The sequence below is a fragment of the Haliaeetus albicilla genome, chromosome 31 (genome assembly GCF_947461875.1).
Source record: "Haliaeetus albicilla chromosome 31, bHalAlb1.1, whole genome shotgun sequence".
NCBI lineage: Eukaryota > Metazoa > Chordata > Aves > Accipitriformes > Accipitridae > Haliaeetus > Haliaeetus albicilla.
In genome coordinates, this window is record NC_091513.1 from 729,643 (window position 1) to 752,935 (window position 23,293).

At 58.9% G+C, this 23,293-nt stretch overlaps 2 protein-coding genes across 3 annotated transcripts in view; both read left to right on the forward strand.

Moving 5' to 3' along the window:
- The window catches only part of LOC104314754 (E3 ubiquitin-protein ligase rnf213-alpha-like), a 44,388-nt gene extending 39,031 nt beyond the window's left edge, over window positions 1-5,357 (forward strand). For both annotated transcript variants that reach the window (XM_069774689.1, XM_069774688.1), the window contains 8 exons: window positions 342-425; window positions 985-1,153; window positions 1,375-1,570; window positions 2,805-2,882; window positions 3,130-3,330; window positions 3,744-3,833; window positions 4,167-4,327; window positions 4,817-5,357. In XM_069774689.1, the coding sequence (XP_069630790.1) occupies window positions 342-425; window positions 985-1,153; window positions 1,375-1,570; window positions 2,805-2,882; window positions 3,130-3,330; window positions 3,744-3,833; window positions 4,167-4,327; window positions 4,817-5,009 (1,172 nt within the window). In that variant the 3' untranslated portion in view covers window positions 5,010-5,357. The remainder of the gene's footprint in view (window positions 1-341; window positions 426-984; window positions 1,154-1,374; window positions 1,571-2,804; window positions 2,883-3,129; window positions 3,331-3,743; window positions 3,834-4,166; window positions 4,328-4,816) is intronic.
- Window positions 5,358-6,550: 1,193 nt separating this feature from the next.
- LOC138683161 (polyunsaturated fatty acid lipoxygenase ALOX15B-like) lies at window positions 6,551-20,316 on the forward strand. Its single transcript, XM_069774683.1, has 13 exons — window positions 6,551-7,081; window positions 9,125-9,323; window positions 9,401-9,482; window positions 9,577-9,699; window positions 9,806-9,909; window positions 10,012-10,334; window positions 10,468-10,671; window positions 10,791-10,877; window positions 13,496-13,665; window positions 13,745-13,866; window positions 13,973-14,073; window positions 16,143-16,313; window positions 19,992-20,316. The coding sequence occupies exons 1-13, from the start codon at window positions 6,824-6,826 to the stop codon at window positions 20,169-20,171; spliced, it is 2,124 nt and encodes a 707-aa protein (XP_069630784.1). The 5' UTR covers window positions 6,551-6,823; the 3' UTR covers window positions 20,172-20,316.
- The last annotated feature ends 2,977 nt before the right edge of the window (window positions 20,317-23,293 follow it).

The window sequence follows — 23,293 nt, forward strand, 5'->3', positions numbered from 1 at the left end:
AAACGGCCCGTCGAGGCTGGGGGTGCCTCTGCAGGAGAAGTTTTGGGGAGGGGGAGGAAATTTAGGAGGGATTGGAGGTCTGAGGCATTGAGATGGATCCGGGGCAGATTGTTTCTCCTGAGGCGTTTGGTGCTTGGCGAGGTTCTGCTGCTGCGAGCGAGCGAGATAGGCGAGACGGGGTTTTCACCTCTGAGGTCATGGTGGCCGGTTGGGTGATGTCATACGTGATCTCGTGCCGGCTCGAAGCCCGCGCGGGGTGGTCCGACGCCTCCCGTGGGAGATCCTGCCGTGTCTCCTGGGAGGATGCCGTGATTTGGGGCCGTTTTCTCCTCTCTCCGCAGAGGACCAGCGTTTGGCTTTCAGCAGAGCTATAGAGACGATCCGGAAAGTTTGGAGCAATATTAAGATGAACCCGGCCAGCTCAGGTATGTGGAAATCCCCAGGACGTCACATCCCTCTTTCCTTGGCCGTTTCTTCTGGAGGTGCTCTGAAGCTGAGCTGCTTTCTGCCGTGAGCCTTCCTAGCAAAACCGCTGAGCTTGCTTGCTTTCCGCCTGCTAGAAACCCTTCTGAAACTGCAAACCCTAGTAGAAGAAATGCAAACCCTAGTAGAAGAAATGCAAACCCTAGTAGAAGAAATGCAAACCCTAGTAGAAGAAATGCAAACCCTAGTAGAAGAAATGCAAACCCTAGTAGAAGAAATGCAAACCCTAGTAGAAGAAATGCAAACCCTAGTAGAAGAAATGCAAACGCCTAATAATAGGAAAAAAACAGAGCCTAATAATAGGAAAAAAACAGAGCCTAATAATAGGAAAAAAACAGAGCCTAATAATAGGAAAAAAACAGAGCCTAATAATAGGAAAAAAACAGAGCCTAATAATAGGAAAAAAACAGAGCCTAATAATAGGAAAAAACCCTTCCAAGACCCCAATGAAAGGGAAAATCTCCCCGTGAATCCGTACAAGCCCGTTCCACCCTTTTACAGGCATCACCATCCTGCCGGACCTCTCGCCCAACGACATCAACGTCAACACTGCCATCCTCCACCTCCTCCCCACCCAACCGTCCATCAGCCACCTGGTGACCGCTTTCCTCATCCAGCTGCAGAACAACTGCATCGACACGGCGGCGCGGGTCACCAGGGAGAGGCAACGGTAGGTCTCCAGCCCTTCACCATACGGCTCGTCCGTCTCCTCCACCCTCTGTAAAACCTCACGAGAGGTTTTCGGGACCGGTGTGGGACTTGCGGCGGAGCTCAGACGATGCCATCACAAGGTCGCGGTGGTTTGGCGTTTGGCGAAAGCGGGTCCTCGATGGCGGGGTAGGACGAGGCGAGAGGTCCTGTAACCACGCGGGGCAACCTTTTCTCTCCCAGGTCCATCTCCGCAGAAGAGGTGAAACCCTCCTCTGTGCTGGCCATAACCAAGAGCGATCTGGTGACCATGGCGCTTGCCAACTTGCAGTACGAGATAGACGAAGACGGCACCAGGACGACCTACTTCGACTTCCAGATGCTCCAGCGGCAAGTGGTTCATCGTTTCATCAGCGGAAAGCCCCTTATCAAGGCTCAGGTGAGCTCGGCGCTGGCTGAGTTGTGTCGTCCCAGCTCAGCAGTGGGGTTGGGGTCTGCTTCCAGCCTCTTCTCCGTGCCTTTCTGGAGTCAGCAGACTCGACTGAAGACGTTGGCAGATGCCTGCTGTGCGTCTCTCTCTGTTCCTTGGGGTTTTGAAGGAGCGCTGTGGCCAGAAACCGCTTCTGTGGTCGGGAAACGGTGGCCTGAACGGTAGCATGAGGACCTACAGCCTTGTCTTTTGTGAAGGGGAAGCCAACCTGGTTTCTTTGAGAAGGAGGGAGGAGTTGGTGGCTGTTCGAAGAACTTCAGGAGGCATCTTCCAGGGTTACGTATGGTCCAAAGCGGGACTCGTGCTCCTCCAAGGTGGTTCAATTTCTTCTGGCTGGGGTTTCTGGTCTCCGTTCTGTGAAAACAAAGCCCAGAGCTGGTGGGAGAAGGGGACTTGAGGACACTAGAACCAGGCTGTCCTGCGGCAACTGGGGCGTGCGTGCTCTCCTAAAGGTGGAGATGAATCCACGCTGGCCCTTCCCAGGACCCTTTTGGTCCTTGGAAATAGCTCCCAAGAGGACTTTCTCCCATCGCTTTGCTGGGGACGGGAGGTGAGGCTGCCAGCTCCTCGGATCCTCCTTCACGGAGGTGCCTTCTTCCAGCCATCGGGGACTTCTGGTCTCCACAACCCCACAGTGGCCTCAGGAGGCCGTCAGCCACCTCCGGCAGAACCGTAGGGGACATCCCGTGGACTCAAATCTGCCCAGCCGAGCTTCTCTGCCGGCCCCTGTTAAGTGACGCCAGGCGTTTTTGAGGAGATTGAAGTAGACGGATGCCTGTAAAGTTGAAAGCAGATGACCCTTTATTGCTAAAACACACATATTTATAGTCGCATGTTCCGCAAAGTCACTGTACACGCGCACAAACATAAAATATTGGTTATATCAACTCTGTACACGCGCATGAGCATAAGATATAATTGGTTATATTGACTTAAACATGCGAAGCTTGTCTTAGTCTAATTGGTCGAGATAAACTGCCGAATTGAGGTTTTTTTGTGCCAAGTTCCCTTTATCGTGGAATGTGCACCTGTGTTCTAATTGGCTTTATTATCTTTCTTTTTTTTCTCTTCTTGTTTATTCTGCTCGAGGTCTTCTAAAGGTGCCTGCAATGCTCTTGCGACCGACGTTAGCTAAATACGCGTCCACGCGTTTTCGTAACCATCTATCCCAAATCCTTTCCAGACGGCTCCATCCGTTGCTCTCAACAACGTGAGGACCCTCCAGGCCACCAAGATGAAAGTCGGGGATCAAGTGCCACAGGTAGGAAATGGATTGCCGGTCATCTTCTCCAACCAACCCTGAGGTCTCCCCTCAAGTTCCGTGACACGACGGGGGCTCGGAGACGGGGCAGATTTTGCGGGAAGACCCGAGGCCGACTCGAGCAGAGGGTTGGAGACCTGGCAGGCTCCGGTTCTCCTATCCCAAAGGGATGAGCGGGCTGGGAGGGCAAGACATCGTGGTGGACCCAGCTTTCTCCAGGTCCCATCCTTGCTGTTTTCGCCACCAGGAGCCACTCAGCATCAACCAGCAGAAGCGCATCATGGAAGAAGCCCGCTCGGTCAATGCCCTCTCCAAGACCTTGGCCACCCTGAAGGTGGCTGCCGAATTTCTGGCTGTGACGGGTGGGCACCCGGAGTGTCCGCTACCCGAATACGTCCGGCAGGAGCTGAGGATGGACGCCGCCGCGAAACAATTCCAGGACCTGCCAGTAAGCAAGGGGGCTGGTGGGAAGCGTGGACGTTCGTGACTTCACCCCTCTGGGTGAGGGTTTTGCATCTCCTGTGGCTCCCACCACCTTCACGTGCTCCAAGGTCCCCGAGTTTAGTGTCCGTGGAGGCTTGGGGCTCTCCTGCTCTGAGCAAAAGAGGTCCTGGTCCCCCCCCGAGTGGGTTTAAAAGCTTGGCTGGGAGCTCCCAGGTCTTCATGCCGTGTCCACCAGCAAGCTGTGGATGACCAGGGCCACCTCCACGGGCGACGCCGGTCATCTGGGAGCCGAGGGTTTGTAGATGTGCCCACCTGGATTCTTCAACCAGGCAGGATGGGACCTTTTTAAGGAGATGAACCCCCGTGTTTCTCTTTTTCTCTGTCCCCTCATGTTTCTTTGTCCCCCCTTTCTTTCAGGTGGTGCCCAACACCCGGCTGAAGCACATCCTGGCGCTGTGGCAGGTCCTGGCAGCTCGTAGGTCCATGCTGTTGGTACAGATGAACCAGGTAAGGGAGATGAGGTTGGGGAAGGAGATCGGGTTTGCCCCCATGGGAGGAGGAAGGAAATAACGTTGCTGCGGATGGGTGGCGCTTTTGACATCCTGTCTCACCCCTTTCCCTGGGTAAAATCAAGGTCTCCGGCTCATCCGGAAGATAATCCGTCCCGCTCCGGGTACTTTCAAGACCGGCTCAGGTCTTGGAAGCTTTCCAGTGGCCCCAGTAGGAGGTTAAAGGACACAAAGGGGGTTGTGGTTCTCCTTCTACCCGATGTCGCCTCCAGAGCCATCTGGGTAGGGTGTGCTGGGGTCTCCCTGTTGCTGAAGCTGGTGGTCTTTGCAGGATCCCTTCTGCCTGGTACCCAAGGAGTTCCAGGGGCAGCTGGAGGCAAACGAGGCGAAAGCCTTGGCCTCCTCCTTGTCCAACACCAACCTCGACCTCTTCCTCATTGAGCTGCACGAGATGATCACGGTGGCGCTGTCCGGATATCAACCCGAACACGAGTAAGTCCCGGGTCGTATCCTGGGACTGCCGGAGTGACGGCAGGAGTCGCGGCTTCCTGGGAGGGTTTGGTTGAGGAGAAACCTCTGAAGGTCTCCGGGCCGCGTCCTCCTGCCCCAGGCGGGTTACTCGAGGCCTTGTCTGGTTGCGTCTTTGTGAATCTCTTTGTCTTTGGAGACGCTCGTTTTGGGGGCTGTCCCGAGGTGACATCACCCCTGATGGGAAGAGGTTTTTTTCGTATTTCTCAGCCATCAGCCACCCCATTGGGTCCTGGTGCCCCTGGAGATACCCAAGGGCGGCCTTTAGCACGAGGCGTTGGCCGTCGTTGACCGGCAACCTTGGCCACCGTTGAAAGCTGCCATTGACCGGCGACCTTGACCGAGACAGTGCTTATTGTTGGCAGCCAACGCTGGCTGTGGCTAGCTGCCGGGGTTGGTGGGCCACCCATCCCACCTCCACCCGCTCACCGCTCTGCTCCGCCTCCCCCACAGGCTGAAGTACGCCTTTATGTTCTTCCTGGAAGTCAAAGATTTCCCCACCACGACTGTGGTCACTCTGACGGATGCCCTGGACCCCGACATTCCTGTCGGGAAGATCCTTTCCGTCTGGAGGACGGCTGCAAAGACCAGTCAAATCAATGTCTCCGCCTACGGCCAGGAGAGGCCAGCCCAAGGCAGCCGTTAGCCCCCTTTCTCGCAACGACCCTGCTGGTGGCTCGTCCCCGTTGGGCGCAGAGGAAACATCTACCGCTAATCCCAGCTCCGGGGGCAACGCACCAGTTGCCTGTGGGCTGCTGGAAGTAGCTCCAGCCTCCGATCCCAAACGTCCCTGTCCCTCCAACCCTACTGAGCCGCAGCAAGAACTTGGGAGATCGTCCCCACGGACGGGATCCGAGGAGCTGGAAGCCTCTCTACCACCCCAGCGTTGGTCGGAGAGTGGTTCTGCGTCCCCCCCATGCCCATCAGCGGTGGCCTCTTGTCCTGCCTCGTTCCTTCCTCTCCCTTTCCAGCATCATTAAACGCTCAAGGACCCGTCTTGGTTTCGTGTCGTTCCTCAAATGGTGGTGGAGATCTGGCTGGCGTTGTGGGTGCCACCGGACCTTCACAGGGGCTACCGTGGGGCTCAAGGGGGCCACCGGCCTCCGCAGATGGCCAGGGGCAGGAAGAGGACTGCAGATGTCCCCCCAGTGCTCCCAGTATACCCCAGTGCCGTCAAGGGTTTGACCCATGCGGTGAACTCCTTCTCTTCATCTTCCTGGAGAAGGAGGTCCATGCCCAAACCTCTGTCCTCTCCCCACCCTCCCCGCAGGTGTTTATAGACATGGATGAGATCTCTCCAGTGTCTTCTCCCAGTTCCATCAGCCTCTCCTACGAGAGGTCCTCCAGTCTCGTCAACATCTCGGTGGCCTTTCCCTAAGTTTCCTTTCAAGCTCTCCGTAGAGGTTTCACCAACTTGTTGGCGAAGACCGTCTTGTCCCAGTTGGTCAGGTGAATCCCGTCATCTCCCGACAGACCTGGCTTCGCCAAGGTAGATCCACAATCACGGAAGCCCAAACCTTGACTATGGCACCAGCTGCCCCAGTCTCTTTATCATCATCTCTGGACTCTCTCCAGTCTCTTGTACTGGGAAGCCCAGCCCTCCAGGTGTTGCCTCACCAGCATGGAGGTGCAGGACCACCTCCCTCCACCGTGACCTGCCTTTGCGGCAAGTTCACAGTCAACTTGACGTCCGCCAGGACCTTTTCTATCAAACTATGTTCCAACCACGTGTCCCCGCTGTGTCCTGGTGCTGGGGGTTGTCGCAGCAGCAGCAGAGGAACCCCGTGATGTTCCCATCAGGCCATCTCTCCGGCTTACTGGTTTCTCTGGGTGGCAGCAGGAGACTTTGGGCATTTCAGCCACTTTTACCACTTTGGGGTCATCTCCAATCTTGCCGGTTGACAACCCATCTGGCTGCTCAACCAACCCCTACAACGGCTTCTCTAGGAGGATCTAACGGGAGATGGTGTTGAAAATCTTCCTGAACGTCGAGGTGGACAACTGTCCGCTGCTCTCCCCGTGGCAGTTGTTGCGTCGTAGATGTTTTATCGAGTCGGATGAGCGTGACTTCTCCTTGGTGAAGCCATGCCGATGCCTCCTGATGTTTTTCTCATCCTTTACGTGCCTGGAAGTGGTTTCCAGGGTTAGTTGCTCCGTCGTCTTCCTTTGGGAAGTCCCTGCTGGCCCTGCGACCGCTGCTCCACAGCATTCCTTGAGCAGCCGGTGAATTGGGGATGGTGGCATGGACAGGGACATGGCAGGAGACGGAGAAGGCCCTGGGGAGGCAGGACAGGCCCATGGCCACCCCACCGTGACCACCGCTTGAGTAATAACCCTACGGCCACATCCGTTGAGATGAGATATGCCGGATACGGGCCAGTAACGATCATCTGATAACATCTCCTCTTGAGAAAGAAGGACCGGCCGCCCGGCTTGTGCAACGGTTGCAGGGCTCGCGGTATGCAAACCACCCAAACCAGCGGGTTTCCGCCCCCCCCCAAAAAACCTCTCGCCCCTACGGCCGGTTGCTTTTTGAAGGCATCTCTTGGATGTTGCAGTGCGTCTTCGGTGGAGCTCGCCATGGCCGTCTACAAGGTGAAGGTGGCAACGGGCGACATCCTCAAAGCCGGAACCAACAACTCCATCTCCATCACCTTGGTGGGCAGCCGCGGCGAGAGCCAACGGACAGCCATCAAGCACTGGTTCCTGCCGGGGACGGTAAGTGTGGGGACATGAAGGGGTGGCACGGGCTGTCCTGGGAGGTCCCGGCATGGATATTTTGTTGGAGAGGGTGGGAAAAGGGCTGGGTCACCTTCAAGGTTTGGAGGGGGGTGGTGGTGGAGGAAAGGGGTCCTGGGGATGGTGGGAAGGGGTCTTGGTGGTGTTGGGGGTGGTGGGAAGGGGTCTTGGTGGTGGTGGGAGTGGTGGGATGGTGGGAAGGGGTCTTGGTGGTGGTGGGGATGGTGGGAAGGGGTCTTGGTGGTGGTGGGAGTGGTGGGATGGTGGGAAGGGGTCTTGGTGGTGGTGGGGATGGTGGGAAGGGGTCTTGGTGTTGGGGTTGTGGAGGAAAGGGGTCCTGGGGATGGAGGGAAGGGTCTTGGGAGGATGGAGGACAAAGATCCTGAGGGGAATGGTGGGAAGGGGTCTTGGTGGTGGTGGGGATGCTGGGAAGGGATCTTGGTGGTGGTGGGGATGCTGGGAAGGGATCTTGGTGGTGGTGGGGATGCTGGGAAGGGGTCTTGGTGGTGGGGAGGGATGCTGGGAAGGGGTCTCGGTGGTTGGGGGGTGGTGGGAGGGGGTCTTGGTGGTGGTGGGGGTGGTGGGCTTGTGGAGGAAAGTGGTCACGGGGATGGTTGGAAGGATCTTGGGAGGGTCAGGAAAAAGATCCTGAGGGGAATGGTGGGAAGGGGTCTTGATGGTGGTGGAGATGGTGGGAAGTGGTCTTGGGAGGGAGGGATGGTGGGAAGGGGTCTTCGTGGTGGTGGTGGTTGTGGTGGGAAGGGGTCCTGGGGATGGTGGGAAGGGTCTTGGGAGGATGGAGGAAAAAGATCTTGAGGAGGGTGGTGGGAAGGGGTTTTGGTGGTGGTGGTGGAGGAAAGAGGCACTGGGGATATTGGGAAGGGTCTTGGGAGGATGGAGGAAAAAGATCCTGAGGGGAATGGTTGAAAGGGGTCCTGGTGGTGGTGGTGGTGGTGGGAAGGGGTCCTGGGGATGGTGGGAAGGGTCTTGGTGGTGGTGGGAAGGGGTCTTGGTGGTTGGGGGGTGGTGGGATGGGGTCTTGGTGGTGGGCTTGTGGAGGAAAGCGGTCACGGGGATTGTAGGAAGGGTCTTGGGAGGGTGGAGGAAAAAGATCCTGAGGGGAATGGTGGGAAGGGGTCTTGGTGGTGGTGGGGATGGTGGGAAGGGGTCTTGGGAGGGAGGGATGCTGGGAAGGGGTCTTCGTGGTGGTGGTGGTTGTGGTGGGAAGGGGTCCTGGGGATGGTGGGAAGGGTCTTGGGAGGATGGAAGAAAAAGATCCTGAGGGGCATGGTGGGAAGGGGTCTTGGTGGTGGTGGGATGGTGGGAAGGGGTCTTGGTCAGGAGGGATGGTGGGAAGGGGTTTTGGTGGTGGTGGTAGAGGAAAGAGGTCCTGGGGATAGTGGGAAGGGTCTTGGAAGGATGGGGGGAAAAGAGCTTGAGGAGGATGGTGGGAAGGGGTCTTGGTGGTGGTGGTGGAGGAAAGGGGTCCTGAGGATGGTGGGAAGGGGTCTTGGTGGTGGTGGTGGAGGAAAGGGGTCCTGGGGATGGTGGGAAGGGTCTTGGGAGGATGGAGGGAAGGGGTCTTGGTGGTGGTGAGATGGTGGGAATGGGTCCTGGTGGGGAGGGATGGTGGGAAGGGGTCTTTGTGGTGGTGGGGGTGGTGGAGGAAAGCGGTTACGGGGATGGTGGGAAGGGTCTTGGGAGGATGGAGGACAAAGATCCTGAGGAGGATGGTGGGAAGGGGTCTTGGGAGGGATGTTGGGAAGGGGTCTTTGTGGTGGTGGGATGGTGGAAGAGGTCTTGGTCATTGGGGGGTGGTGGGAAGGGGTCTTGCTGTTGGGGTTGTGGACAAAAGGGGTCCTGGAGATGGTGGGAAGGGTCTTGGCGGGGATTGAGGAAATCCTTGGGGGATGCCCTGAGCACCGACGCTGCTGGTGGGACATGGCCGTATCTCCTGGTGCCACGCCGGGGCAGCTGCCACGCCCCACCCCCCTCACCAAAGCCGTTGCCCCTCTGTCCCAGGAGAAGGATCTGACCGTGCGCTGCGAGCAGGACCTGGGGCCCATTGTCCTCATCCGCCTTCACAAGTGGCGGCTCTTCTTGGAGGACGCCTGGTTCTGCAAGGACGTTCGCGTGACGGGCCCCGATGGCACCCTCTACCGTTTCCCTTGCTACCAGTGGCTGGAAGGGGTCATCACGGTGGAATTCCGGGAGGGCTCCGGTAGGATACATCCCATCCTCATCCTCATCCTCTTCTGCTAGCCAGGAGGTCCAACCTTCACCCCCTCTCCTTTCCAGGGAAGAAGCTGGCGGACGATGAGCTGGAGATCCTCAAGGAGCATCGGCGGCAGGAGCTGCAGGCGCGGCAGGAGGCTTACCAGTAAGAGCAGGGACGTAGGGATGGAAGCCCACCATGGTCAGGGTGGCTTGGCCAGCGGTGACGCCGGCGCCCGTCCCCCCGTCCCTGCCCGCAGGTGGAAGACCTTTGCCGAGGGCTGGCCCCGTTGCCTCAACGTGGACTCGGTCTTTGAGCTGGACTCCAACGTTCAGTTCTCCTGCGTGAGGGCCACCAACTTCAACGGTCTTCTCGTCTTCCAGTGAGTAACGCCCCAAGTTGGGGAAGGACCCGGATGACGGGGTAGAGGAACGTCAGCGGTGCTGGGGAAGGGATGGTGGGTGCTGAGGTCCGCCTCTCTCCCGTAGAACCGCCTCCCACCTTCTGGCAGGGTTCCTGGTGAGACCCACCTCCTGGAAAAGCCTGGATGAGATGCGTAGCATCTTCTCCCGGACGAAGGGCAGGGAGATCGGTGGGTGCTTTGTGTGTGTGTCCCCCCCAACTTCCACCCAGGGTGTCCCAGCTCGACGTGGAGGGTGGCCAGTTGGGCGCTGACGTCCGGCCACCCCCATAGTCCCTGAGTACGTGGCCGCCCACTGGCAAGAAGACGACTTTTTCGGCTACCAGTTCCTCAATGGCAACAACCCCATCGTCATCCGGCAATGCGCGGCGCTGCCGGCCAAATTCCCGGTGACGCCGGAGATGGTGGCCAACTTTTTGGGTGGCGGCACCAACCTGGATAAGGAGATGCGAGAAGGTCGAATCTTCATCGTGGACTACAACGTGTTGGAGGACATCCCGGCCGGCACCATCCATGGGCGCCAGCAATACATCACCGCGCCGCTCTGCTTGTTGCACCAGGGCACCGACGGGCTCCTACGTCCCATCGCCATCCAGGTAGAGACATTCCCACCCCAAAAAAACCCCAAAAAACGGGAGATGACTTCCACCGCCGCGACGGCGGCGGAGATAATCCCACCGCCACGATGGCGGCAGAGATAATCCCACTGCGCCGGTGACGTCCCCGCAGCTCGGTCAAACGCCGGGACCCTCCTGCCCCGTTTTTTTACCGAGCGACGCCGAGTGGGACTGGCTGTTGGCCAAGACTTGGGTGCGCAACGCCGACTTCTACAGCCACCAGCTCCTCGCCCACCTCTTGAGGACCCACCTCTTCGCCGAGGTCTTTGCCGTCGCCACCCTACGCCAACTGCCGTCCTGTCACCCCATCTTCAAGGTAAAGGTCCCAGTTCACCCAGTTCGGGACCAACCAGTTCGAGATCACCCAGTTTTCCCCCCTCCCACCCGTCGTCGTTCCGCTTGGTCGTCTCCAAAATCTCGGTTCTCCGCCGCCAGCTCCTCATCCCCCACTTCCATTTCACGTTGCACATCAACACGTTGGCCCGCAGCGTCCTCATCAACCCCGGCGGCGTCATCGATAAGGTGAGCCCTGGGGGTACTGGGAGCACTGGGGTCTACTGGGAGCACTGGGGGGGAGACACTGGGGTCTACTGGGAGGGCTGGGGGGCACTGTAGTATGCTGGGGGCAGTGGGGGGTACTGGTGATACTGGGGGGTACTGGGGGTTACCTGGGCTACTGGTGCCCTGGGAGCAGTCGGGACCACTGGGCATGTACTGGGAGCACTGGGGTCTACTGGAAAGGCTGGGGGGGGGGCACTGGGGTCTACTGGGAGGGCTGGGGGGCACTGTAGTGTACTGGGGGTACTGGGGGTTACCTGGGCTACTGGTGCCCTGGGAGCAGTCGGGACTACTGGGCATATACTGGGAGCACTTACGGTATACTGGGAGAGCTGGGGGGGGGCACTGGGGGGCACTGTAGTATACTGGGGGTACTGGGGGTTACCTGGGCTACTGGTGCCTTGGGAGTAGTCGGGACTACTGGGCATATACTGGGAGCACTTATGGTATACTGGGAGAGCTGGGGGGGGGCACTGGGGGGCACTGTAGTATACTGGGGGTACTGGGGGTTACCTGGGCTACTGGTGCCTTGGGAGCAGTCGGGACTACTGGGCATATACTGGGAGCACTACGGTATACTGGGAGAGCTGGGGGGGGGGCACTGGGGGGCACTGTAATATACTGGGGGTACTGGGGGTTACCTGGGCTACTGGTGCCCTGGGAGCAGTCGGGACCACTGGGCATATACTGGGAGTGCTGGGGGGTACTGGGGAGCACAGAGGGCCCTGGGGGTCACTAGAGAGCACGGGCAGGGCCTGGGGAGCACTGGGTACGGTGGAGTATACTGGGAGATACTGGGGGGGTACTTGCAGTACTGGTGCTTTGGGAGCACCTGGAGACACTGGTGTATACTGGGAGCACTGGGGGACGCTAGAGAGCATGGGCTGGGGGACATGAGAGAGCACTGGGGACAGTGGGGTATACTGGGGGCACTGGGGAGCCCTGGGGACCTGGGGGACACTGGAGACTGTGTTGGAGCTGGGGAAGGACCATGGTGCTGGAGTATACTGGGAGCACTGGGGGAGTACTTGTGCTCTTGGAGCACTTGGGGGCACTGGGGTATACTGGGAGCACTGGAGGGGGGTGGTACTGGGAGCACTGGTGCCCTGGGAGCACTTGTGAGCACTGGGGTAGACTGGGAGCACTGGGGAGCCCTGAAGACCTGGGGGATGCTAGAGACCGTGTCAGAGCTGGGGAAGGACCAGGGGCACTGGAGTATACTGGGAGCACTGGGGGACACGAGAGAGCATGGGATGGGTGAGATGAGAGAGCACTGGGGACAGTGGGGTATACTGGGGGCACTGGGCATACTTGGGTGCACTGGAGTATACTGGGGGCACTGGGAGCGTGCTTGTGCTCTTGGAGCACTTGGGGGCACTGGGGTATACTGGGAGCACTGGGGGACACTAGAGAGCATGGGCTGGGGGACACGAGAGAGTACTGGGGACAGTGGGGTATACTGGGGGCACTGGGGAGCCCTGGGGACCTGGGGGACACTAGAGACCATGTCGGAGCTGAGGAAGGACCATGGTGCTGGAGTATACTGGGAGCACTGGGGGAGTACTTGTGCTCTTGGAGCACTTGGGGGCACTGGGGTATACTGGGAGCACTGGAGGGGGGTGGTACTGGGAGCACTGGTGCCCTGGGAGCACTTGTGAGCACTGGGGTAGACTGGGAACACTGGGGGGCACTGGGGAGCCCTGAAGACGTGGGGGACACTAGAGACCGTGTCGGAGCTGGGGAAGAACCAGGGACACTGGAGTATACTGGGAGCACTGGGGGAGTACTTGTGCCCTGGGAGCACTTGCAGGCACTGGGGTATACTGGGAGCACTGGATGGGGTGGTGCTTGGAGTACTGGTGCCCTGGGAGCACTTGTGAGCACTGGAGTATACTGGGGGTACTGGGGGAGTACTTGTGCTCTTGGAGCACTTGGGGGCACTGGGCTATACTGGGAGCACTGGAGGGGGGTGATACTTGTTGTACCAGTGCCCTGGGAGCACTTGTGAGCACTGGGGTAGACTGGGGGCACTGGGGGGCACTGGGGTTTACTGGGAGCACTGGGGGGCACTGGGCGTACTTGGGTGCACTGGAGTATACTGGGGGTACTGGGAGAGTAATTGTGCTCTTGGAGCACTTGGGGGCACTGGGGTATACTGGGAGCACTGGGGGTGGTGGTACTGGCAGCACTGGTGCCCTGGGAGCACTTGTGAGCACTGGGGTAGACTGGGAGCACTGGGGATCCCTGAAGACCTGGGGGGACGCTAGAGACCGTGTCGGAGCTGGGTAAGGACCGGGGCACTGGAGTATACTGGGAGCACTGGGGGAGTACTTGTGCTCTTGGGGCACTGGACTATGCTGGGAGCACTGGGGGACGCTAGAGAGCATGGGCTGGGGGACACAAGAGAGCACTGGGGACAGTGGGGTATACTGGGGGCACTGGGGAGCCCTGGAGACCTGGGGGACGCTAGAGACCGCATTGGAGCTGGGGAAGAACCGGGGGCTCTGGAGTATACTGGGAGCACTGGGAGGGGGGTGGAGGCAGGCCACGGTGCCACCCATGGATGCCGCCCTCCCCACCAGTCCTCGGGTGCCACCTACGAGGGACTGGTGCTACTGGTCCAACGGGGCTTGGAGAAGGTCACCTACTCCTCCCTCTGCCTCCCCGACGACATCCGCCAACGCGGCGTGACCCAAATTCCCAACTACCACTACCGGGACGATGGGATGATCCTTTGGGAAACCATCCAGAGGTGGGTGACGACCGGGATCGGGTGGTCCCATGGGTGCTACGGGACCACCTCGGGTCAACTTCATCCCACCTCCGAGTAGGTTCGTCTCCGCCATCGTGGATTTTTACTACAAGGAGGACGCGGCCGTACGGGAGGACGCTGAGCTGCAGGCGTGGGTGATGGACATCTTCGTCAACGGTTTCTTGAGCAGGACCTCTTCGGGTAGGGTGTTCCTGCACCCATGGGTGCTCCGGGATGTCCCTAAGGGTGGTGGGAGGAGGAAGGATGGGATCCTTGACGTTCTTCGTTGTCCTTTTCCGCCTTCCAGGTATCCCGTCTTCGTTTCAGACGGTGGCGGAGCTCGGCAAGTTCCTCACCATGGTGGTGTTCACCTGCTCGGTGCAGCACGCGGCCGTCAACAACGGGCAGGTGGGACCTCGGTGTCGTCTGTGCCCAAAAAAAGATGTCCCCCCCCCAAAAAAAACCCCACGCTGGAGAGGTGGCCCCCTCCGGGGCCTCTGGGTGCCGGAGGGATGTCCCCCACCCTAAGGCGGAGTGGATGTCCGCGTGTCCCACCTTGCGTTGTGCCGGAGGGATGTGGTCATCCGTCCCGTCTCCGTGACGGTGGGACGTTCTCGCTGAGCTTCAGGAGAACGTCCCTGTCCAACCCATCTCCATGCCAAAGGGACGTCCCCATCCAACCCATCTCCGTGTTGGAAGGATGTCCCCACCCCACCCCAGGAGAACGTCCCCATCCAACCCATCTCCGTGTTGGAGGGATGTCCCCATCCAACCCATCTCCGTGTTGGAGGGATGTCCCCATCCATCCCATCTCCATGCCAGAGGGACAACCCCATGCATCCCTGGAGAACATCCCCGTCCAACCCACCTCCATGCCAAAGGGATGTCTCCATCCATCCTTTCTCCATGCTGGAAGGATGTCCCCACCCCAGGAGATTGTCCCCATCCAACCCGTCCCCATGCCAGAGGGACATCTCCACCAAACCTCAGGAGAACGTCCCCATCCAACCCTTCTCCATGCTGGAGGGATCTATCCAACCCGTCTCCATGCCAAAGGGACGTCCCCATCCATCCTTTCTCCATGTTGGAAGAATGTCCCAATCCAACCTGTCCCCATGCCAGAGGGATGTCCCCACCCCACTCCACCTCAGGAGAACATCCCCATCCAACCCATCTCCACGCTGGAGTGATGTCCCCATCCAACCTGTCCCCATGCCAGGGGGATGTCCCCATCCATCCCTTCTCCATGATAGTGGGATGTCCCCACCTCACCTCAGGAGAACATCCCCATCCAACCCATCTCCATGCCAGAGGGACATCCCCATCCATCCTTTCTCCATGCCAGAAGGATGTCCCCACCCGGCTCCACCTTAGGAGAACATCCCCATCCAACCCATCTCCATGCTGGAAGGATGTCCCCACCCCAGGAGAACATCCCCATCCAACCTGTCCCCATGCCAGAGGGACATCCCCATCCATCCCTGGAGAAGATTCCTGTCCAATCCATCTCCATGCCGAAGGGACATCCCCATCCATCCTTTCTCCATGTTGGAAGAATGTCCCAATCCAACCCATCCCCATGCCAGAGGAACATTCCACCGAACCTCAGGAGAACATCCCTATCCAACCCTTCTCCATGCTGGAGTGATGTCCCCATCCAACCCATCTCCATGCCAGAGGGACATCCCCATCCATCCCATCTCCATGACAGTGGGACATCCCCACCACAGCCCCCAGAGAACATCCCCATCCAACCCATCTCCATGCCGGAGGGACGTCCCCATCCATCCTTTCTCCATGCCAGAGGGATGTCCCTACCCCACTCCACCTCAGGAGAACATCCCCATCCGTCCCATCTCCATGCCAGAGGGACATCCCTATCCATCCCTGGAGAACATCCATGTCCAATCCATCTCCATGCCGAAGGGACATCCCCATCCATCCATTCTCCATGTTGGAAGGATGTCCCCATCCCGCTCCACCTCGGGAGAACATCCCCATCCAACCCATCCCCATGCCAGAGGGACATCTCCACCAAACCTCAGGAGAACGTCCCCATCCAACCCTTCTCCATGCTGGAGGGATGTCCCCATCCAACCCGTCCCCAGGCCAGAGGGACATCCCCATCCATCCCATCTCCATGACAGTGGGATGTCCCCACCTCACCTCAGGACAACATTCCCATCCAACCCATCTCCATGCTAAAGGGACGTCCCCATCCATCCTTTCTCTATGTTGGAAGGATGTCCCCACCCCAGGAGAATGTCCCCATCCAACCTGTCCCCATGCCAGAGGGATGTCCCCGCCTTAGGAGAACAACCCCATCCAATCCATCTCCGCGCTGGAGGGATGTCCCCATCCATCCCATCTCCATGACAGTGGGATGTCCCCATCCATGCCTGGAGAACGTCCCCATCCACCCCATCCCCATGCCACCACGATGTCCTCTCCTGCCACCGCCCTCTCCCCCCTTGCAGTACGACCTGGGAGCCTTCATCCCCAACGCTCCCTCCTCCATGCGCCACCCGCCGCCAACAGCCAAGGGCAAGACCGTCCTCCAGCACTTCCTCGACACCATCCCTGAGGTGGACACCACCGCCAACATCCTGGTGGCCCTCATCCTCCTCAGCTCCCGCCTCGATGACACGGTGAGTGTGCCCCACCACCGTGACCTCCCCAAATGGTGGCTCTGGGTGGGTTGAGGAAACTCGAGCGATGATGTCCCACGAGAAACAGTGGCACTGGGTGGGTTGAGGAACCTCAAGAGATGATGTCCCACAAGAAATGGTGGCTCTGGTTGGGTTGAAGAACCTCAAGAGATGATGTCCCATGAGAAATGGTGGGTTGAGGAACCTCAAGAGATGATGTCCCACCAGAAACGGTGGCTCTGGGCGGGTTGAGGAACCTCAAGAGATGTTCTCCAATGGGAAATGGTGGCACTGGGTGGGTTAAGGAACCTCAAGAGATGATGTCCCACCAGAAACAGTGGCGCTGGTTGGTTGAGGAACCTCAAGAGATGATGTCTCATGAGAAACGGTGGCGCTGGGTGGGTTGAGGAACCTCAAGAGATGATGTCCCATGAGCAAACAGTGGGTTGAGGTTCCTCAAGAGATGATGTCCCAGGAGAAACGGTGGCTCTGGGAGGGTAGAGGAACCTCAAGTGATGATGTCCCACGAGAAACGGTGGCTCTGGGTGGGTTGAGGAACCTCAAGTGATGATGTCCCATGAGAAACGATGGCTCTGGGTGGGTTGAGGAACCTCAAGAGATGATGTCCCATGAGAAACGGTGGGTTGAGGGACCTCAAGAGATGATGTCCCACGAGAAACGGTGGTGCTGGGTGGGTTGAGGTTCCTCAAGAGATGATGTCCCACGAAAAACGGCAGCTCTGGGAGGGTAGAGGAACCTCAAGAGATGATGTCCCATGAGAAATGGTGGTGCTGGGTGGGTTGAGGAATCTGAAGAGGTGATGTCCCACAAGAAATGGTGGTGCTGGGCAGGTTGAGGAACCTCAAGAGAAGATGTCCCACGAGAAACGGTGGTGCTGGGTGGGTTGAGGAACCTCAAGAGATGATGTCCCATGAGCAAACGGTGGGTTGGGGAACCTCAAGAGATGATGTCCCACGAGAAACGGCAGCGCTGGGTGGGTTGAGGAACCTCAAGAGATGACGTCCCATGAGAAACGGCGGTGCTGGGTGGGTTGAGGAACCTCAAGAGCTGATGTCCCAGGAGAAATGGTGGCTCTGGGTGGGTTGAGGAACCTCAAGAGATGATGTCCCAGGAGAAATGGTGGCGCTGGGTGGGTTGAGGAATCTCAAGAGATGATGTCCCACAAGAAATGGTGGTGCTGGGCAGGTTGAGGAACCTCAAGAGATGATGTCCCAGGAGAAATGGTGGCTCTGGGTGGGTTGAGGAACCTCAAGAGAAGATGTCCCACGAGAAACGGTGGTGCTGGGTGGGTTGAGGTTCCTCAAGAGATGATGTCCCATGAGAAACGGTGGGTTGGGGAACCTCAAGAGATGATGTCCAATGGGAAATGGTGGTGCTGGGTGGGTTGAGGAACCTCAAGAGATGATGTCCCAGGAGAAATGGTGGCTCTGGGAGGGTAGAGGAACCTCAAGAGATGATGTCCAATGGGAAATGGTGGCGCTGGGTGGGTTGAGGAATCTGAAGAGATGATGTCCCACAAGAAATGGTGGTGCTGGGCAGGTTGAGGAACCTCAAGAGAAGATGTCCCATGAGAAACGGTGGTGCTGGGTGGGTTGAGGAACCTCAAGAGATGATGTCCCAGGAGAAATGGTGGCTCTGGGTGGGTTGAGGAACCTCAAGAGATGATGTCCCAGGAGAAATGGTGGCGCTGGGTGGGTAGAGGAACCTCAAGAGATGATGTCCAATGGGAAATGGTGGTGCTGGGTGGGTTGAGGTTCCTCAAGAGATGATGTCCCATGAGAAACGGTGGGTTGGGGAACCTCAAGAGATGATGTCCCACGAGAAACAGTGGCGCTGGGTGGGTTGAGGAACCTCAAGAGATGATGTCCCACGAGAAATGGTGGTGCTGGGCAGGTTGAGGAACCTCAAGAGATGATGTCCCATGAGAAACGGTGGTGCTGGGTGGGTTGAGGAACCTCAAGAGATGATGTCCCAGGAGAAATGGTGGCTCTGGGTGGGTTGAGGAACCTCAAGAGATGATGTCCCAGGAGAAATGGTGGCGCTGGGTGGGTAGAGGAACCTCAAGAGATGATGTCCAATGGGAAATGGTGGTGCTGGGTGGGTTGAGGTTCCTCAAGAGATGATGTCCCATGAGAAACGGTGGTGCTGGGCAGGTTGAGGAACCTCAAGAGAAGATGTCCCATGAGAAACGGTGGTGCTGGGTGGGTTGAGGAACCTCAAGAGATGATGTCCCAGGAGAAATGGTGGCTCTGGGTGGGTTGAGGAACCTCAAGAGATGATGTCCCAGGAGAAATGGTGGCGCTGGGTGGGTAGAGGAACCTCAAGAGATGATGTCCAATGGGAAATGGTGGTGCTGGGTGGGTTGAGGTTCCTCAAGAGATGATGTCCCATGAGAAATGGTGGGTTGGGGAACCTCAAGAGATGATGTCCCACGAGAAACAGTGGCGCTGGGTGGGTTGAGGAACCTCAAGAGATGATGTCCCACAAGAAATGGTGGTGCTGGGCAGGTTGAGGAACCTCAAGAGAAGATGTCCCATGAGAAACGGTGGTGCTGGGTGGGTTGAGGAACCTCAAGAGATGATGTCCCAGGAGAAATGGTGGCTCTGGGTGGGTTGAGGAACCTCAAGAGATGATGTCCCAGGAGAAATGGTGGCGCTGGGTGGGTAGAGGAACCTCAAGAGATGATGTCCAATGGGAAATGGTGGTGCTGGGTGGGTTGAGGTTCCTCAAGAGATGATGTCCCATGAGAAACGGTGGTGCTGGGCAGGTTGAGGAACCTCAAGAGAAGATGTCCCATGAGAAACGGTGGTGCTGGGTGGGTTGAGGAACCTCAAGAGATGATGTCCCAGGAGAAATGGTGGCTCTGGGTGGGTTGAGGAACCTCAAGAGATGATGTCCCAGGAGAAATGGTGGCGCTGGGTGGGTTGAGGAACCTCAAGAGATGATGTCCAATGGGAAATGGTGGTGCTGGGTGGGTTGAGGTTCCTCAAGAGATGATGTCCCATGAGAAACGGTGGGTTGGGGAACCTCAAGAGATGATGTCCCACGAGAAACAGTGGCGCTGGGTGGGTTGAGGAACCTCAAGAGATGATGTCCCACAAGAAATGGTGGTGCTGGGCAGGTTGAGGAACCTCAAGAGAAGATGTCCCATGAGAAACGGTGGTGCTGGGTGGGTTGAGGTTCCTCAAGAGATGATGTCCCATGAGAAACGGTGGGTTGGGGAACCTCAAGAGATGATGTCCCACGAGAAACAGTGGCGCTGGGTGGGTTGAGGAACCTCAAGAGATGATGTCCCATGAGAAACGGTGGTGCTGGGTGGGTTGAGGAACCTCAAGAGATGATGTCCCATGAGAAACGGTGGGTTGGGGAACCTCAAGAGATGATGTCCCACGAGAAATGGTGGCTCTGGGAGGGTAGAGGAACCTCAAGAGATGATGTCCAATGGGAAATGGTGGCTCTGGGAGGGTTGAGGAACCTCAAGAGATGATGTCCCATGAGAAACGGTGGGTTGAGGAACCTCAAGAGATGCCCTACAAGGTCGTGAATCTACGATGGTGGCGGCCACCAGGGCTCCCAGTGTTCCCAGCAGCCTCCAGTTGACTTGAGTCACCTCAACTGGTCCAAGCTGATGGGTCCCCGTCCCTTCGTCCCTCCCAGAGGCTGCTGGGCCAGTACCCGGAGGAGCGTTTCACCGAGGCGGAACCTCGCCGGATCCTCCGGACCTTCCGGGCGGAGCTGGAGGAGATCCGCGAACTCATCGAGGAGAGGAACCACGTGGTCACGCTGAGATACAACTACCTCAACCCACTGGAGACCGAGAACAGCGTCTCCATCTGAGCCCGAGGGGCGCTCCCAGCATTGCCCAGTAGCTCCCAGTATCCCCCACCCAACTCCCAGTATCCCCCAGCATCCCCCACCCAACTCCCAGCATCTCCCACCCAACTCCCAGCATCCCCCAGCATCCCTCACCCAACTTCCAGCATCTCCCACCCAACTCCCAGTATCCCCCAGCTTCTCCCACCCAACTCCCAGCATCTCCCAGCATCCCTCACCCAACTCCCAGTATCCCCCAGCATCCCTCACCCAACTCCCAGTATCCCCCAGTATCCCCCACCCACCTCCCAGCATCTCCCACCCAACTACCAGTATCCCCCAGCATCCCCCACCCAACTCCCAGTATCTCCCAGTATCCCCCACCCACCTCCCAGCATCTCCCACCCAACTCCCAGTATCTCCCAGCATCTCCCAGTATCCCCCACCCACCTCCCAGTATCTCCCAGCATCTCCCAGTATCCCCCACCCACCTCTCAGCATCCCCCACCCAACTCCCAGTATCTCCCAGCATCTCCCAGTATCCCCCACCCAACTCCCAGTATCTCCCAGTATCCCCCACCCACCTCCCAGCATCTCCCACCCAACTCCCAGTATCCCCCAGCATCTCCCACCCAACTCCCAGTATCCCCCAGCATCCCCCACCCAACTCCCAGTATCCCCCACCCAACTCCCTGCATCCCCACCCAACTGCCAGTATCTCCCAGCATCTCCCAGCATCCCCCACCCAACTCCCAGTATCCCCAGTATCCCCCAGCCCTTCCCAGTACCTCCCCCAGCCCCTCAATAAATGCCAGCTGTCAATCAAAACTTCTCGGCTGGGTGGGGATGGGGGTGGGGCTAAAAACCTGGGACCCCGCCCCCAAACCCCGCCCCAGGGACCCGACCCAGTGATGGAGCTGGACTGGGGCAACTGGGAGGCAGGAGGGAGTGGCCAGTGCTCCCAGTCCTCCTTCCCACTGCTGCTCCAGTGCTCCCAGTGACACTTCCTGGCTCTCCCCAGTGCTCCCAGTTCCCCTAAGTGCTCCCAGTGTGCCTCCCTGGCTCCTCCCAGTGCTCCCAGTTCCCCCTAAGTGCTCCCAGTCTGACTCCCTAGCTTCTCCCAGTGCTCCCAGTGCCACCCCAGTGCTCCGAGTGCAGCTCCCTGTCTTCTCCCAGTGCTCCCAGTTCCCCCTAAGTGCTCCCAGTGTGCCTCCCTGGCTCCTCCCAGTGCTCCCAGTGTGCCTCCCTGCCTCCTCCCAGTGCTCCCAGTTCCGCCTAAGAGCTCCCAGTGTGCCTCCCTGCCTCCTCCCAGTGCTCCCAGTTTCCCCTAAGTGCTCCCAGTGTGCCTCCCTGTCTTCTCCCAGTGCTCCCAGTTCCCCAAAGTGCTCCCAGTGTGCCTCCCTGGCTCCCCCCAGTGCTCCCAGTTCCCCCTAAGTGCTCCCAGTGTGCCTCCCTGCCTCCTCCCAGTGCTCCCAGTTCCCCCTAAGTGCTCCCAGTGTGCCTCCCTGGCTCCTCCCAGTGCTCCCAGTTCCCCCTAAGTGCTCCGAGTGCAGCTCCCTGGCTCCTCCCAGTGCTCCCAGTTCCCCCTAAGTGCTCCCAGTGTGCCTCCCTGGCTCCTCCCAGTGCTCCCAGTTCCCCTAAGTGCTCCCAGTGTGCCTCCCTGGCTCCTCCCAGTGCTCCCAGTTCCCCCCAAGTGCTCCCAGTGTGCCTCCCTGCCTCCTCCCAGTGCTCCCAGTTCCGCCTAAGAGCTCCCAGTGTGCCTCCCTGGCTCCTCCCAGTGCTCCCAGTTTCCCCTAAGTGCTCCCAGTGTGCCTCCCTGTCTTCTCCCAGTGCTCCCAGTTCCCCCTAAGTGCTCCCAGTGTGCCTCCCTGGCTCCCCCCAGTGCTCCCAGTTCCCCCTAAGTGCTCCCAGTGTGCCTCCCTGGCTCCTCCCAGTGCTCCCAGTTCCCCAAAGTGCTCCCAGTGTGCCTCCCTGCCTCCTCCCAGTGCTCCCAGTTCCCCTAAGTGCTCCCAGTGTGCGTCCCTAGCTTCTCCCAGTGCTCCCAGTTCCCCAAAGTGCTCCCAGTGTGCCTCCCTGGCTCCTCCCAGTGCTCCCAGTTCCCCAAAGTGCTCCCAGTGTGCCTCCCTGGCTCCCCCCAGTGCTCCCAGTTCCCCCTAAGTGCTCCCAGTGTGCCTCCCTGGCTCCTCCCAGTGCTCCCAGTGCCACCCCAGTGCTCCGAGTGCAGCTCCCTGTCTTCTCCCAGTGCTCCCAGTTCCCCCTAAGTGCTCCCAGTGTGCCTCCCTGGCTCCTCCCAGTGCTCCCAGTGTGCCTCCCTGGCTTCTCCCAGTGCTCCCAGTTCCCCAAAGTGCTCCCAGTGTGCCTCCCTGGCTTCTCCCAGTGCTCCCAGTTCCCCTAAGTGCTCCCAGTGTGCCTCCCTGGCTCCTCCCCAGTGCTCCCAGTTCCCCCTAAGTGCTCCCAGTGTGCCTCCCTGCCTCCTCCCAGTGCTCCCAGTTCCCCTAAGTGCTCCCAGTGTGCGTCCCTAGCTTCTCCCAGTGCTCCCAGTGCTGCGCCAGTGCTCTGAGTGCAGCTCCCTGTCTTCTCCCAGTGCTCCCAGTTCCCCTAAGTGCTCCCAGTGTGCCTCCCTGGCTCCTCCCAGTGCTCCCAGTTCCCCTAAGTGCTCCCAGTGTGCCTCCCTGGCTTCTCCCAGTGCTCCCAGTTCCCCCTAAGTGCTCCCAGTGTGCCTCCCTGGCTCGTCCCAGTGCTCCCAGTTCCCCCTAAATGATCCCAGTGTGCCTCCCTGGCTCCCCCCAGTGCTCCCAGTTCCCCCAAGTGCTCCCAGTGTGCCTCCCTGGCTCCTCCCAGTGCTCCCAGTTCCCCCTAAGTGCTCCCAGTGTGCCTCCCTGGCTTCTCCCAGTGCTCCCAGTTCCCCCTAAGTGCTCCCAGTTCCCCCTAAGTGCTCCCAGTGTGCCTCCCTGGCTCCCCCCAGTGCTCCCAGTTCCCCTAAGTGCTCCCAGTGTGCCTCCCTAGCTTCTCCCAGTGCTCCCAGTGCCACCCCAGTGCTCCGAGTGCAGCTCCCTGTCTTCTCCCAGTGCTCCCAGTTCCCCCTAAGTGCCCTCAGTGTGGTCTCCTGGCTTCTCCCAGTGCTCCCAGTTCCCCTAAGTGCTCCC